The 14,835-nt window shown below is 45.5% G+C and overlaps 1 protein-coding gene across 2 annotated transcripts in view; it reads right to left on the reverse strand.

The window, feature by feature from the left end:
* Window positions 1-498: 498 nt before the first annotated feature.
* Window positions 499-14,835, reverse strand: part of TTC19 (tetratricopeptide repeat domain 19) — a 437,088-nt gene continuing 422,751 nt past the window's right edge. Inside the window, exons 9-10 of one of the 2 annotated variants that reach the window (XM_069615226.1) lie at window positions 10,890-11,052; window positions 499-824 (exon numbers count right to left, since the gene is read on the reverse strand). In XM_069615226.1, coding sequence (XP_069471327.1) covers window positions 694-824; window positions 10,890-11,052 — 294 coding nt within the window. In that variant the 3' untranslated portion in view covers window positions 499-693. Of the gene's footprint in view, window positions 831-10,889; window positions 11,053-14,835 lie in introns of both variants that reach the window. The other variant, XM_069615225.1, reaches the window with a different exon arrangement.

Raw genomic sequence — 14,835 nt, forward strand, 5'->3', positions numbered from 1 at the left:
AGTCACTGGCATCAAGGACCCCTGTGTTGGCATTATGTGTGGGGAGAGGGATAGGGGGGTTTTGGGAGGTAGTTTGCTGGTATTTCCGGCATGCCGGAATCACTTGCACGCCAACACGGAATCACCTGGAGTTTCCGGCATCACGGGTTGTCGGACACAGTGGCACCGGCATGCCGGAAAATCAGATTTCATACCGGCAACCTTGTAATGAAGACCACTGTCTTAATAACATGTGATAGTAGTATTACTCAAACCATGTTAACTTGATCTAGACCTTGGAAGGATGAACGGCTGGTTCAGACCCCATGAGAGTCCAACCTGCAAACTTTAAGTTGCACATCAATCTCTGCAGTAACATAGTTATTACCGGTTTGTATTCTTGTTCTCTCTCTCTACAGAAATTACAGTTCGGCTCTTAGTAGATTGGGCACCAACACGTGCACAGTAATTCTTCCCTGTTTTGTTGTGTGTAGCTTTGTTGTAAATTCTTGTGCAGAGTTCTGAACATAAACAAACTTTATTTTACAATATAAGTACCTACAGAGAGGACAGAAATGATCAATTTGATTACAATTAAGACTGGGGACTACATTTAGTATAATGACATACAGTCTTCTGTAGGAGGTGCTAGTGTAATGACATACAGTCTTCTGCAGGAGGTACTGTGTGGCGTGGCCATGGCATATTTTTGGTTTATAGTCCTCCGCGCCGCTGAGAAAGCTCAGTTAGCCCCTCTTGGATCTGCTTAATGGCAGTTCCATCCCGCTTCTGCTCTGCCTGTTTCAAAGCCTCTGTGAAGACCTTCCTTGCTTCCTCAAAATGTTCTGCATCTCAGGGGAGAAAGGAGAAAGTGACATTAGAGATGGAATGTGCAAAGGGCAGGTCATTATTAGCGATTAAGCATACACATATCTTATCACTTCAGTGGTGGCCTTAAATTCAAACCCATTCAGTGGTACCCTCATGCACTACTGGCCACGCCATTTCGAAAGACAACAATGCCCTGCAAATAGGTGTGACACGCCACAACGTGGAAGGAGTAGTGCTTGCTTTGGGTGATAACCATATTAGGGGAGTTTTCCTAAAGTCCACTTGAGGTAAGGCTCTATAAAACTATCCCTTGACATACGGGCCCCCGACTCTTAGTACAAGTACACTGAACCCAGTCAATACAATAATCTAAAGAAACACTTATACACTTAAAGTTGGATCAAAATATATTTATTTTATATAAACAAGTTAGGTAGGTCATTACTCTTTTTAGATAACCAAAACACATAGGAAATATCAACAATATTTTTCAATGGTGACTGCTTCAATTGTAGTTGCTCGCAGTTACAGAGAATGACAATAATGACAGTTCTACCGTATTACTCAGAAAGACTTGCTCTCACAGATTATTGATAAACGGTAATGACATTCCGATCATAAAGTCACAGCAAACAAAGTATGTGGGAAGGAAAAGGAAGTTTAAATATATATATATTTCTTAATTCAAACCACAATAACTCACAGACCTTGCAACATAGTGTGCACCATATCACAGTGCAACTCACGTCTGTATGTTCCCCTATTCCCCTCAACTCCCCCCTCCCCTTTCCCATCCTATTCGACATCACATAATTCACCTCTGTTGCATGTGTGTTTTTTTTTTTAGCATATTGGCCCCTGTGAGCATCCTTTGTGTTGTTTTTTGCCCCGCATTTGCACTTTAGGTAACTTGCCCATACCCTTCTTACCAATAGGGGCTCTCTGGCTGCAGCCCTTAAGAAACATTTTAGGACACCCTATTTGGTTAAGTAGGTGCTGCCTTTAACACTCACAAAATATGTCCAAGCGTAAGACTAAAGCCCCCCCCCTCTGATTCCCAATAAAACCAAAAAAAGTAAACCCAGTTCTTTGGGTGGTCAGGGTGGATCTGACCCAGGTGGGAATGTTTCCAAACCCAAGGCCAGAAAAAGCAAGGGCCCTCAGATCTCGCCATGACAATCAACCCAGAACGAATATTTGAAACAAATGGCAGGGAAACTTGAAGAGCTCATCCTACATACTGAAAGAGCCATCGAAGTTGCCAGTCTACAATCCAGTGCAACTGGGGAAAAAAGAATGCCCCCCCCCCCTTACCCTCTCCAAATTCTTCACTCCCTAGCCTTTCGCAATGTCTTGAAACCTCATTAAATAACAATGCCCTAGAAAGGGACTCACTGGGAGGTTGTAGCGTGGGGATCCCTAATGGGGCTTGCACACTTGAAGAGCTAACAATAATCGTACCCCCGACACTCTGGTGGACAAAGGACCCTCTCCCAATTCGGTGGTGTCTCTAGATGACTCCATGGAGTCAGCATCTAGTGACTTTAAAATCCTGGATGTAGTGCTGGACAGAAAGCTCGCACCGGTTTTGGATAAAATAGGTGCCCTTAAAAGCTCTCTAAGTACAACCCTTTGCATTATGGACGACCTAATAAGAGGTCTTAAAAAAGACATTTTGGAAATTAAAACTCTGTTTGTAGATCGAGTAGGGATAGTAGTGCCTGAGAGTACCCCCGAAAACCCTGCTCATCACCCCTCACATTTCCCAATTATCCACATATGGGTGAGACCATAGTTCATAACACCACATGTTCGGGTGCACCACTCTCGCTCCCAATACGCCATAATGTTTCCCTCTTGGAGGGTACTTTGTGGAAGGGGACCAAGAGTGGTTCGGTGGTCTCAGCCGTGGGCTCACATAAGATATTAAGGGACAAATGTCCCTCTGGTGTGCAAGAAGTTCTCAACCTCCCTCCAGAGGCTGCCCCATTGGTTGGAGTAATTACGGGGCTCCCCCAACTTGATCTAGGTCAGGTGGAAACCACCTCCTCCCTTATAAACAAAACAGCACAATGGATCAATACTCGTCTTCCAGGGATGAAGGTGAACCCTAGAGGTATTCTCATGGCCAGAAGGGTTTCATGGCTGGGGAGGCAACCCAAATGGGCAAAGGAGGACTGTGTGGTGGTGTCCATGACTGCTCCAGCTATGCTTAACTACGTAGTTTCCTCTATTAATCCCAAGTGGCGCTCGCGCCCTCCCCACTCAGCTAACAGTGCCTTTTTTCCCCCTAGGAGCGTTTTATCCCGCAAGCCCCCCTCTGTCTGAACATCAGACCACCACCAAACCTTCGAACCTACGTATGGCTCTGGAGGGCACTGGGGGAGGGAGCCTACTGGTCCCAACGTTACCAGTAGCTACAATGGATTTGACAAACCGTTTTCAGGCCCTGGGGGAAATAGAAGAACTGGACTGACCAGTCGCTGTGGGGGAGGTGGTTCAGATTCAGGACAGATTTGGGAGGGGAATCTGGTAAAAATGTCCCTTTAGATGAACAGGTGTCCCCTTCTTTGTCCTGTCTGTGTTGGAACATAGCTGGTGCTGAGTCTAAGCTTTCTCAGGGGGAGATAGCCGCCACCCTGAGGGAATACGATATTATATTCCTTCAGGAAACTTGGGAACTGACCCCAATCTGCTTTGATGGATATGTTGTAGAGTGTGTCCCTGCGGAAAAGGGAAAACGAGGGAGATGTTTTGGTGGCTTGGCAATCTTGGTGAAGGCATCTCTAGCCTTAACCTTAATGGAGAGAGAAACAAATATACAATGTGTTATTGCACGCCGTGCTAGGAGTCTTCTCCTATTTCTGGTTAATGTCTATAACAGCTGACACATTGCTAACCAGGGGTGGCCAGGGGCTTTGAGAGATCCGATTGAAGAATATGCTATTGCTAATGGGAGTAAGGCCTCACTACTAATTATAGGAGGTGATTTTAATGTGAAACTGGGGGTGGGAATCCCAACAGTGAATATAGATCTGGGTGAAGACCTTTTGCATGGGGTTGCTCCTGCACAACTGGTGGATGAAAGAATGTAGAGAATTCCTTTCTCAAAAAACTGCTAGAGCTACCACAATCTTCTCTAAACTATGGGATACATTTGGAATTGGGATGTCCCCATATTGCCGACGAGTGGTTATTGGCCCCAGTCTCGCACTGGTTGGCACTATGGGCTAACCGGAAAGCCACTCTCTCGCATAAGAACATAAGAGCCCTGGTGAGTGGCTCGGCTGTAAAAAAAAAAAAATCCTTGGATTATGTACATCCAGAAATGCATTAGACAGTTAAACTGTGCCAATCTTGTTTGCCCCTCAACCTTCTTGACCCCGTGTGCGGTCGGGGCATACAAGCAAATGTTTAAATCCATTTTGGTGGCAAATAGGGAGTCCGCCTCCTGGGCATTCTTGCAAATAGAAGACATATCGTGTTAACATCTGTGGACGCTATTCAGCCGTACTTGCTCCACAGTGATAATCCTACAGATCGCTGGGCCTTGACTCGAGCCCGTTTGATTGCTTATGGCTAGGGGCTCGAACAAAAAGCTGGCCTCATAATGTGCAACCTACAGCCTGCCCCTGCTGTCGGTGCCCGGTGGAGGACCTTTTAAATTTCATGTTGTTCTGCCCACACTACATAGACCTAAGACGGAAAACACTTTTGCCACTACTTAGGTCCGCTGGCATGTCTCAGGCTAGGCCTGCTTTATGTTATTTGCTTTCAGCTGCTACGATGCCAGTGGCCTGGGGCACGGTGGATTATTTGAGAAGGGCCGGGTATCGGAGAACTAAAACCGCTGCCCAAAATATTATTGAACTCTGAAATCTTATCGAACGGTCTGGATGCCCCAGTGGATTTTTTCTTGATCTACACACATGCACATTTTTAATCTTTTTATTTGTAATATTTGTACATTTATGCTGTGGATTTTTTAAAAAAATGTTGAATTGGATTTTGAACTACTATGTAGTTTTATTCTATTTATGTTTATGGATAATCTGTTTCCGAACAAACTTATTATGATGATGATGTTTTAGCTGCCTCCCACATGCGTTTCTGGTTAACCTCCACTTATCGTTGACTTCGAAATAATTCTGAAGTTCCCTTCCCATAAACTCTTAATACCGGGTCCCTGAAGAGGACGTAGTTACTTCGCCATCTTGGGGTACCCTCCCTTGCTCCAAATGACAATGTGCTGTTATTATGTCATGCTCTGAGCAGGTGATAGTGTATGGTCTTTCTCCCGGGGGACCAGCAGGAGATCTATTCTCATACAGGTACCATGTGGAAGGGAGAAGAATGGGTAGCCTCCAGCCTGTGTGAACTGGGCTCTCCAGGCACCTGTCCAGAAGTGCTCCTTAAGGAGTCTTGCAAATTCCCTATTCTCCTTCGTACCCTTCTTGTGCGGATCACCCTTCATTGACCACCATTCTACCACAGGGTCCGTGATTATATTGAAATCCCCTCCCAGCAACATGGAAGCCTCCCGCACTGAATTTAATTTATTTTTTATTTATATCGCGCTCGTACACATGTGTTTCGGAGCGCGACAAGGCAAGGGAGGCGAACAAGGGAGAACAAAAACAACGATCTTACTAGGCCCAGTGACATTGAGAACGCGCAAGTGCATGGGAGAGGGAAAAGGGGAGAAGTGCAAGGAAGGGGGGAGCAGTGGAAAGTGAAGAGCAAAGGATAAACTGATAAATAATAAATAGATAAAATAGATTAAATAAATAACAAGCAACAAACAGTGGAAGTGCAGCCTACAGGTGGCAAGTGCTGGTTTAAGGCAACAGACAGGGTGAGTCTGTGAAGTACAGCGGGAAAAAGGGGTGGGGGGGACTGTATGGTTACAGATACAGGCCCCAGTGCAAGGGATTGCCAGGAGGCAGTGCAGGTGGGTGGCATGGTTGAGCGGGTACCTGGGCCCGGAAATCAGAAGGTAGGCCAGGTGCACGGTGCCAAGAGAGCAGATCAGCAGGGGTGAAGACAGAAGCAAAGAGGAAGGTCTTAAGGTGCTTCCGGAACCATAGATGGTTTTCCTCAAGTTTCAGAGTGGCAGGGAGGCTGTTCCAGAGGGAGGCCCCAGCCGAAGACAGGAATTTACCCCCAGCTCGTTTCTTTGAAAAACGACTGATCCTGAGGGAGTTAGAGGTAGATGAGCAAAGAGCTCGAGAGGGAAGGTATTAGGGACAGCTGAAGGTATATTGGACCCAGGCCCCAGAAAGCCTTGTGGACAATGCAAAGGATTTTGAAATAAATCCTTGCAGCCACTGGGAGCCAGTGGACAGATTTCAGGGCTGGAGAGATATGATTCCGAGGCTTGAGGCCAAGGACAAGTCTTGCAGTCCTGTTCTGGATAAGTTGCAAAGGGCAGAGAGTAGAAGCAGGTAGATTTAGAGAGAGGCCGTTACAGTAGTCTAACCTAGAGAGAACCAGGGCTCGAGAGACAGTGAGCTTCTGGGGGAAGGAGAGGAAAGGCATTGCTCTAATGAATTGAATACCTCCTTCGAAAACTCAATCTGCCCCTCGTTAGGTGCATACAGTATGACCATGGTGATCATCGAACCATCCAAACCCCCTTTAACTGCCAGAAACCAACCCCTAAACCCTCCTTTTCACTTGCGCCTCTCTCATTGGGATTTTATTTGCCAGCATTATTCCCACCCCCTCTTTTCTGCGGTCATTGAACGAGGCCCAGAAAATGTGCTTTATCCCCGACCCCCTCACCTGCCATTCCCCAACCTGCTTAAAGTGAGCCTCGTGCAGCAAAAGGACAGAGAGGTGTGTTCTATGGAACATAGTGTACAACAATGACCTCTTGTGGGGGGGGGGGGTTGGGAGGGGAGTTCAGTCCCTTTGCATTCAAGGTTGCTACCCTAACGTTAGCCATTCTCTGCTCTCCAATTTCACTCCTGATGCTCCCGTCTAAGTGAGTACCACAGTTTTGCTCTAAAGAAATTCACAAAAGTGTGTGAAACAGCCCCCGTTCCGTTATCCCTCCACCCTGCCCCTCTCACCCCCCCATTAACATTTGCATTAACCAACACTTTTTCATACCATAAGGTGCAACAATGCTGCGATGCCTAGGTGATCTCAGGTCACTAGGTTTGTAAAGACTTTGCTCCATCTAATAACGCATATCAACAAACATCACACTTTTTTGGCAGCTCCTAAGGTTATCAATCTCTTTCTGTGCCAGTCCGAGAGTTCATCTCACGGTTTTGACTGCAAGGTGGCAGTCTTTTCTGTCCCTCCTAGCTCCGTAGGTCCTTCGTGCCCTCACCAGACTGGGCAAACTCACTTTTAAACCTCTCCCTCAATTGCCGTTGACTTTCCTGATCTTGAGATGCACCCTCCTTCTGCAGCACTTATAGTAAATGTTTTGCATCTTCCCCTTGTTTTACTTCATAACGTTCACCTCTGTATTCAAAGGAGAGGGCAAAGGGACACCTCCACCGATATCTCACACCCTCTGCCTGGAGCCATGTAGTTAAGGGCCTGCATTTTCGCCGCTGGTCGAGGGTGTGGGAAGAGGGGTCTTGATATATTCTTACTGAGGAGCCTTACCACTCGATCGGATCCACTTCTCGTGCTTTCCAGAGTATTGCATCCTTGTCACTGTAGTAGTGGCATTTACCCACTACAGAGCGAGGGACCACCCCGGATCCAGCCCCTCTATGCACCCCATAGACGCGGACTTCCCGAGTGTGCGTTTGTCCCAGGAGTTTCTGCAGGACCTGCCCCAACAGCATCTCCAAATCCTTAGGTGTTTCTCCATCCTTCTACGTAAAGCCCCATATTTACAAATTATTTCTCCATTGCCTACATCTTCCAGCTTACTCCTTGCCTCCTTTTCTCCATTTTCCAGCTCCTTTATTCGCATCTCTAGCTTTGCCTCCATTACATCAGCCGAGAGCTGGTTGTTTTCCAGGGCGTCCACCCAGTCTTTCACCTTGACAACTCGCTCTTGAATGGCCCCCCAGAGATGTCTGCACTTCAGCCCTAAATGCCTTCAGCTCCAGCAGAATGCTCTGGATGTCCTGTTGCAGTCCTCCCAAGCCCCCTGCCTCACTTACAATGCACTACTCCATGACAACCAGGCCCCTCTCACACTTGCCTTCTTGCTGTGCGGCCGACCAAACCATTCAACTTTAACTAGCTTGTCACCTTAGGTCAGGACCAGCCCCTGCTCACATATCGCGCCACTCTTCTTACCAACTCAGAACACTGTGAAGGTCACAAGATTCTCACTCCTCATCTTCCGTCCTGCCCAGCCACACAGCTCCCCTCCACTGTTTTGGCCTTCCTTTTAGTTCACAGTCGTTACTGGTGCAGTTTCTCTCCTTCTGTAGCTGCTGCTGTTCGTTACTCCACTGTTGGGCTCTGGGTATCTGGCGCTTCCTCTTTCAGGCCTGTTAATTGTGTGGTGCCCGCACGGGCTCCAGGCCTCCTGCCGCCCATCACTTCCCCTGGATGTGTGAGGCAGTTCCAGTGACTCTGGGGATTCTTAATTTCACTGCTTGTTGAGCCCGCAGTCAGCCCCCCCCCCCACGAGGCCGCCAGCCTCCTTGCTGGCAGGCACCCTTGCAGTGCCAGGGGTCTGGCCTACCTGGCCTCTCTCTCTTCACAGCAGCGAGGGCTCTACGCATATGGGCCAGCTCAGTTCAGCTGGCTCTCGGCCCTCGCCGATGCCGCCTCCCACCGGACTGTTGCGGCACCCAAGGCTGACTGCAGACTCTCCTCCTCCTCTGACTTTAGGGCCGCCGACATTTTCAGCACCCTGGTGCGGGCCATGCAGCACACCTCTGTCGTCGGACAGAGAGTACCGGCTGCAGACAGTCTGCCACCATGCCCCCTGTTGGCAGAAAGCCTCCTCTGCTGTCACCTTAATGTTCCGGCACTCGCCACCTCCACCACAGCTCCTTTTAAGCGCTGGTAGGGACTGCTTTTCCCTCCATCATGCGTGCTGGAGCTGTGCACTCATGCAGCCATGTTCTCGGCACCACCTAGTGGTCTCCCTCCAAACCATTTTGAAACTGTAATGGTGATCACTAGTTGATCAGACAGATTTCCTCAGAAGACCACAGATGAAAGAATATTCACAGAAAGAGATGTACCCCTAATGTATAGATAAGCCATCAGATCTTGAGACCTTTGTCTGGCCCATGGTCCACCTCAATGTTCCTCCTTTGGCAAGCTCAGAGCATCTGGTCTCTTAGCTACAGTTTCTAACAATTCCAAGGCAGATTCTTGCAAGGCGGAGAAGGGTGGTCTCTCTATATGGACCATTTGCAGCCTTGCTGAGTGGAGCAAGGAATGTTGGAGCAGCTGCTCACGTAACTATCTTCACATCCAGAAAAGACTTGTGGGCCAATAGTAATCCTGATGTAAAATCTAGATAGATCGATAGCACTGATTGCTATAATTGTACATCTTGTTTTCTTCTGGCCAGTTTGAGGTTCTTGTCACAATCACTACTGAATGTTCGGCCTCAGAGGGGCACCCAGGATAGGATATGATGCCAAAGAGCGTTGGGTTTTTCTGTTAGGAACATTTTGTGGAAATAATACTTAAGTAGGTTGTTGGCCAATAAAGTTTCAGCAAAGCCCTCCATGTTGCCAGTAGCATTCATTTCAGGCCCTCCTGTGATTCTAATATTGCTCGTCCTGGAACTTCCCCCAAGGTCCTAATTGTTTGCCAATAAAGTTTTCAGAAGAGCATCCATTTTACAAACAGCAGCAGTATTTTCCATATGTATAATCTTACATTTTTAAGATCCATGTTCTTATGTATCGAGGCAATTCCGCTTCCATTTAACTTTGCATGTCATTGTATCTTGTTTGGACCCAATTTAGAGAGGAGTTTGTGCTTTTAGTTTGGTGAGCAACACTTTCACCTTGTAATCTGCACTACTTGGTGGCATGGTTGTGAGATTTAGGTGAAATTATAAAATTTCTTTGAATTGTCTCCTACTGGAACCACTCCCAAAGACAAGTATGCCCCCTGCGCTCCAGCTTTCCCATTATGTATGACAATATCTATGGTTCAACATGGAGCCTGCCACTATTCATTCACATTTTTGGGGACAATACTATGTATTAGGAAACTACCAGTGACGAGTTAAGATGTGCCGGCGATTCTCAAATGAACTTAATGCTGTGGCGTCACATGTGAAAACAGAAGAGATCTAGAGAAAAAACACACTTTTAATCTTCCCTCCCTCATGTCTTCATTTGAGTTTTAATTATAATCCCAGATCTGTCTATGCACAGATGTCCGATTGACCAGCGAGCAGCAACTAAAATTCCAGAGGAAATGACTATCTTTTCACATTCTACTCTAACTGATCCTTCTGCAATGGCCTAAGAATGATGCAGTCTTCACCTTGCCTCAAATAGAGATGGTCCCTGTCCAACTCCTGCCATCAACAAAAAGCATGTAGTTCACCAAATGTGGCCAAAAGGGACATCTTGTTTCTAGGGCTCTTTCAATTCCACCAATCTTCAAAGATGCATACTTGCTTTTGGTGTTTCCTTAAACTTGGGAATCTGGTTCAAGTACCTACAAGTCATGCAGAATATTCTTAATATGATGATGCTGTGCTACCCGGCCCACAAAAACACAGTATTTGACAACACCCAGTCAAACAGATCCTCCAGACCCATAATCGCAACCATGCCAAAACATGCGTGGGGCGCATTTTAAGACTTTGTGTGTGTTTTCTGGTACATGCCAAAACAAACCTGATATGAAGCTAATTCTTTCATTGTCTCGTCTCACTTTTGTCATGCACTTGTTCAAACTGACCTTTGGAGATACCCAACCTTGTGGTGGACTCTCCCGCTGGTAGCAGTAACTTGTCTCTTTGGGGGTGGCACCCTAGATGTAACAAACTACCCATTACCCCAACAACCTTCCTCTGCACCTATCCTACAGACTTAACAGTGCAGCCTGGTAACAACAGTGATTTTGTGTATAGTGCTAAATAAAAGGCAACTACATTCAATATAAAATCAAAATACCTTGGTGCATTAGTATTGCTGCCATGTTGCTGAGCACCACATGTTCTTCTGGGTGCTCGGTCTGCTGTGCCAGCTCGGATGCTTTTTTCACATATGTGTAAGCCTGGTCGTGCTGCCCTTGGTAATCGAGCACTGCTGCCAGATCGTTCATCAGGATCACTGTCTAGAAAGTAATGCAAGAAAGAATATGTTGTGAGAACATGAATGGGCCATGCATCCATTGAAAAATAGAACAGAAAGGACAGAGCCTAAGATCAAAAGAATCAGCATGGTCTGAGTCGGGGGGTCTGAAACCGGCGGCTCTCCAGATGTGTTGGACTACAACTCCCATGATCCCTTACCATGGACTATCCTTGCTATGACTGATGGAAGTTGTAGTCCAAAACATCTGGCAATCCCCTGGTCTTAGTGATAGAACAATGGTTAGGCTTTGTAGCAGGTAAAGACTTATAAGGACTCATACTTATTTGCTGATGCTTCCCACCTGTTTGCGCTACACATTTACTTTTGTCCTATTTGCTAAAATGCAGATCATGTCAGAAGGATGTTGGCAACTGATGAATATTAGTGAGGCCTTCAATCAGTGGTGGCGTTTCAGCCAACTTTATTTGCATTCTGGTACTTGTACCAATTAAAACCATACTGCAAGCCTTACCATGTAAAACGCTTTTAACTAAAAAATACTAAAACAAAAAAACAGATTGGCTGATGGAACACATCAAACAAGGGCCAAATTACAGTTCTGCATTCATATCGAGTTGGCTAGAGACATATTCCATTATATGCAATCAGCGCTTTGTCTCTAAGGCACAACTTTTGAGGATGACTTGTCAGGGCAGGATCGCTCTGAATCCTCTGGTGTTTCTGATTAGAAGTGAATACTGTGTTTTGTTTTCTTTTCTTTCTCCTCCTCCTCTGCTCTTTTGATTCAACAAAATCGACTAGCTCCAACAATACCTAATCCTAATCAATCACAAACAAGTCGTACATTGACAGTTTTCTCAATGAAAATCAGATATATTATTAACTGCAACCATGAATGGTGCTATTTGTGGGATGTATACCTATTTGCGCATTGTAATAAACCTCTGAGCTGTAGCTCTTTCTGTTCTTTATATCTCGGTTTGCTTACCTTGACCAAGTAGTGCCTGTCAACCTATGTGGCACTACTTTAGAAATTGTACTTTTGTATTTTTCTTACTAATCCCAGTAAACATTTAAAAAAGAAGTGAGCACTCTGTGGATTCGGATTCTCAGAAAGATATGTGCACTGGCAAGTACCAAAGTTTGGAGGATGGCAAAAATTTCCTGGGCCATATCCTATTCTACCTGAATCCGTAATATCCTTAGCAGATTTAAAAGTTGGGAATCCTTCAGATATAAATTAAATAATTTGCAGAAGCCTTTACTTGAAAGTAGTACTTGACAAGGCTGAGATAGTAAAGTCCAGCGTTTCTGTTCATTTCCCTGAACCTAAGCAGCAGCACACTGCAGCATGGCATGTATTGTTAAAGAGGTAGTATGCTCACAAATGTTATTGGCGCAATCGTGTATTTTTGAACATACATCGATCGATCTTAAAAAAAAAAAAAAAAATCAAATGCATCTTACCTTAGTTTTTCTGACTTTTACAAATGCGAAAACGACAAGTCAGGTACTGCCATCTTGTGCTAATCATATCCGTTGATACACTGCCCTAAGTTCAACTGCCTTTGTGGCAGTAATCAGATCACCCGCCCCTAAAGCTGACATCCCTAGACGCTCACGCCCCTTTTATTGCACATCTCATATCAACGTCCACTGTGCGAAATCTATTGGCATGCCTCCATGGAAATGCCAAGACACCTCGTTCCTCGACAAGTGTAAACAAACCCTTTCTGGTCACACAACATTGGAGTTTCTTTTTCCTTTGTGTCAGTGTATTTCATTGCAAGCCTCCCTGACTTTCTGCTTTGTTCAGCTGTCTTTCAAGTACCAACTGGTACTTACACTGCCTAAAATGAATGAACTCAGTAGTCACTTTTTATTTAATCATTTCTTATATTATGTACAAATGTCTTTACCAAACCATTGTTGGGACCTCCCGAACCCCCAATCGCTTTAGAGTTAGGCAATACCTCTTTAATGCACTGTAATGGGCTATGGGGGTAGGAGGGGCACTGGGAAGGCTCTCTCATGCAAATATAATCACATACACAGACATGGGCAAGCACTGAAGAAGGTAGTTATTGTCTAAATATAAGGAGCAATTAACTTTTAGCTGGATAGATTTGTAATGTTCCTAGGCATTGTAACATCTTAGTACTATAGAGGAGTCAAGCTCCTTCCCAGGTATGCGGCCTGTGGGATCTAAAATGTACCACAGGCGCTTATGCAGTGTTTGTCACTACGGCCAGCACTGGCAGCGCAAACTGACTCACCAGCTGTCTACTGTCCGTCAAGGATCCATGCAGGTTAAAAATAGGAATTACATGTTCTGTGCGACAAAATGTAGAATGGGATAAAATTAAGTGTGGAGGAAACTACAGGACCCAGATGACGTTAGCAGGAGGAGTGAAATATGGATAGAATGAATGGAAAATGTTTGTATACATAAACGTGATTCGTTTTTCCTTGGGCTAGGCCTCAAGGTTTGTGGAAGTCTGCAGAGCTGCAGGGTGTTTTTGAATAAGCTAGCAAAATGTAGAACAGCATGCGCTGACAAAACTGCTGACAACGAAGAAAGAAGGTTTTGGAGCATTCCTAATATGGAAAAAGGATGGATTGGGATGAAGCCATGATTCCTATCCAGTGACGCCACCACAGCAAGCCAGGCCTATATAAACCCCTGCCTGAAACCACTTTGGCAGGAAGAAACAGAAGAGGGATAGGAGAACACCGTTCAGGCAGCAGAGTCCTTTGCTACCATCCTCATTTTGGAAGATTAAACTTGTTAACCTTACAAGATTGCTTTTTTGTCTCATTTCCCTAGAGGGGTCCATTTATTCTGGTGTGAGCGTAATTAGGGGCACCCTTACAAGTGGTGACTATCCCAACGTGATCCCAGTTCCCCCTGTACTTTGCAGAAAGGTCCCAGGCCAAATTCACCAGGAAATAGCCACGCCCGCCTTCAGCGACCGGTCTCCCAAATAAAAAAAAACATCTGTTTCCTGTTTTTAGAAGGATACATTTTAAAAGAAATCATCTCTGCTCACTGAAGCGGGCGTGGCTCCAAGGCAAAGGACAGGCCAGTATTAGGACCCCGTAATGAAGGGCATCTAGGTTGAATACACACCTGTAAGTAGACTTTTGTTAGAGATAACAAGAAGGGGACATGTGTGTATGACAGTATGTTGGTGTGAAGGGATGAAGTACGAGGTCAATGACACAGATTGAATAGGACTTTTGGTGATGTGTTACGGTATAGACTGGATAGGATTTCAGGTGATGTGTTAAGGTATAGATTGGATAGGAGGTGGGTTATGTATTGAAATTGTCGTGTATTTCTGTTTTTCTACTTTTTATAATGCAGGAAGGGAGCCTCAGCGTATAAAAAACTGAAGAAAGGGAGCCTCGGCGTATTAAGACAGAGGTAAGGGATCCTCAGTCATAATAGGTTGCGAAGGTAGTGCCACACGGAATTCTTTTATGACGATAAAAGCAAATGGGATCCTCAATGTGAAAAAAAGCTGACAAGGTGGTACTAAGAAGATATAAAGATAAAATAACAAGTCGCTCGGTATAAGGAATGGGCCTGGATTTTAGTCAATTATTTTTGAATATTTTTTCTTGCTGTCTTTTGTGGTAAAAAAAGAAGGAAGGTGGATGAGTCGCTGTGTGTGTGTGTGAAAAAGTGGGAAGAAAGGGTTGGGGGAAAAAGTGGGTTGATCTGTATTTTTGTGTAATAAGAAGCAGCGTGCGCAGCATAGCAGTAAGGTCTAAGTGAAGCATCAGGGACACGCGCAAC

The sequence above is a fragment of the Ambystoma mexicanum genome, chromosome 9, assembly GCF_040938575.1.
Source record: "Ambystoma mexicanum isolate Mex_15411 chromosome 9, UKY_AmexF1_1, whole genome shotgun sequence".
In the NCBI taxonomy this organism is placed as follows: Eukaryota; Metazoa; Chordata; class Amphibia; order Caudata; family Ambystomatidae; genus Ambystoma; species Ambystoma mexicanum.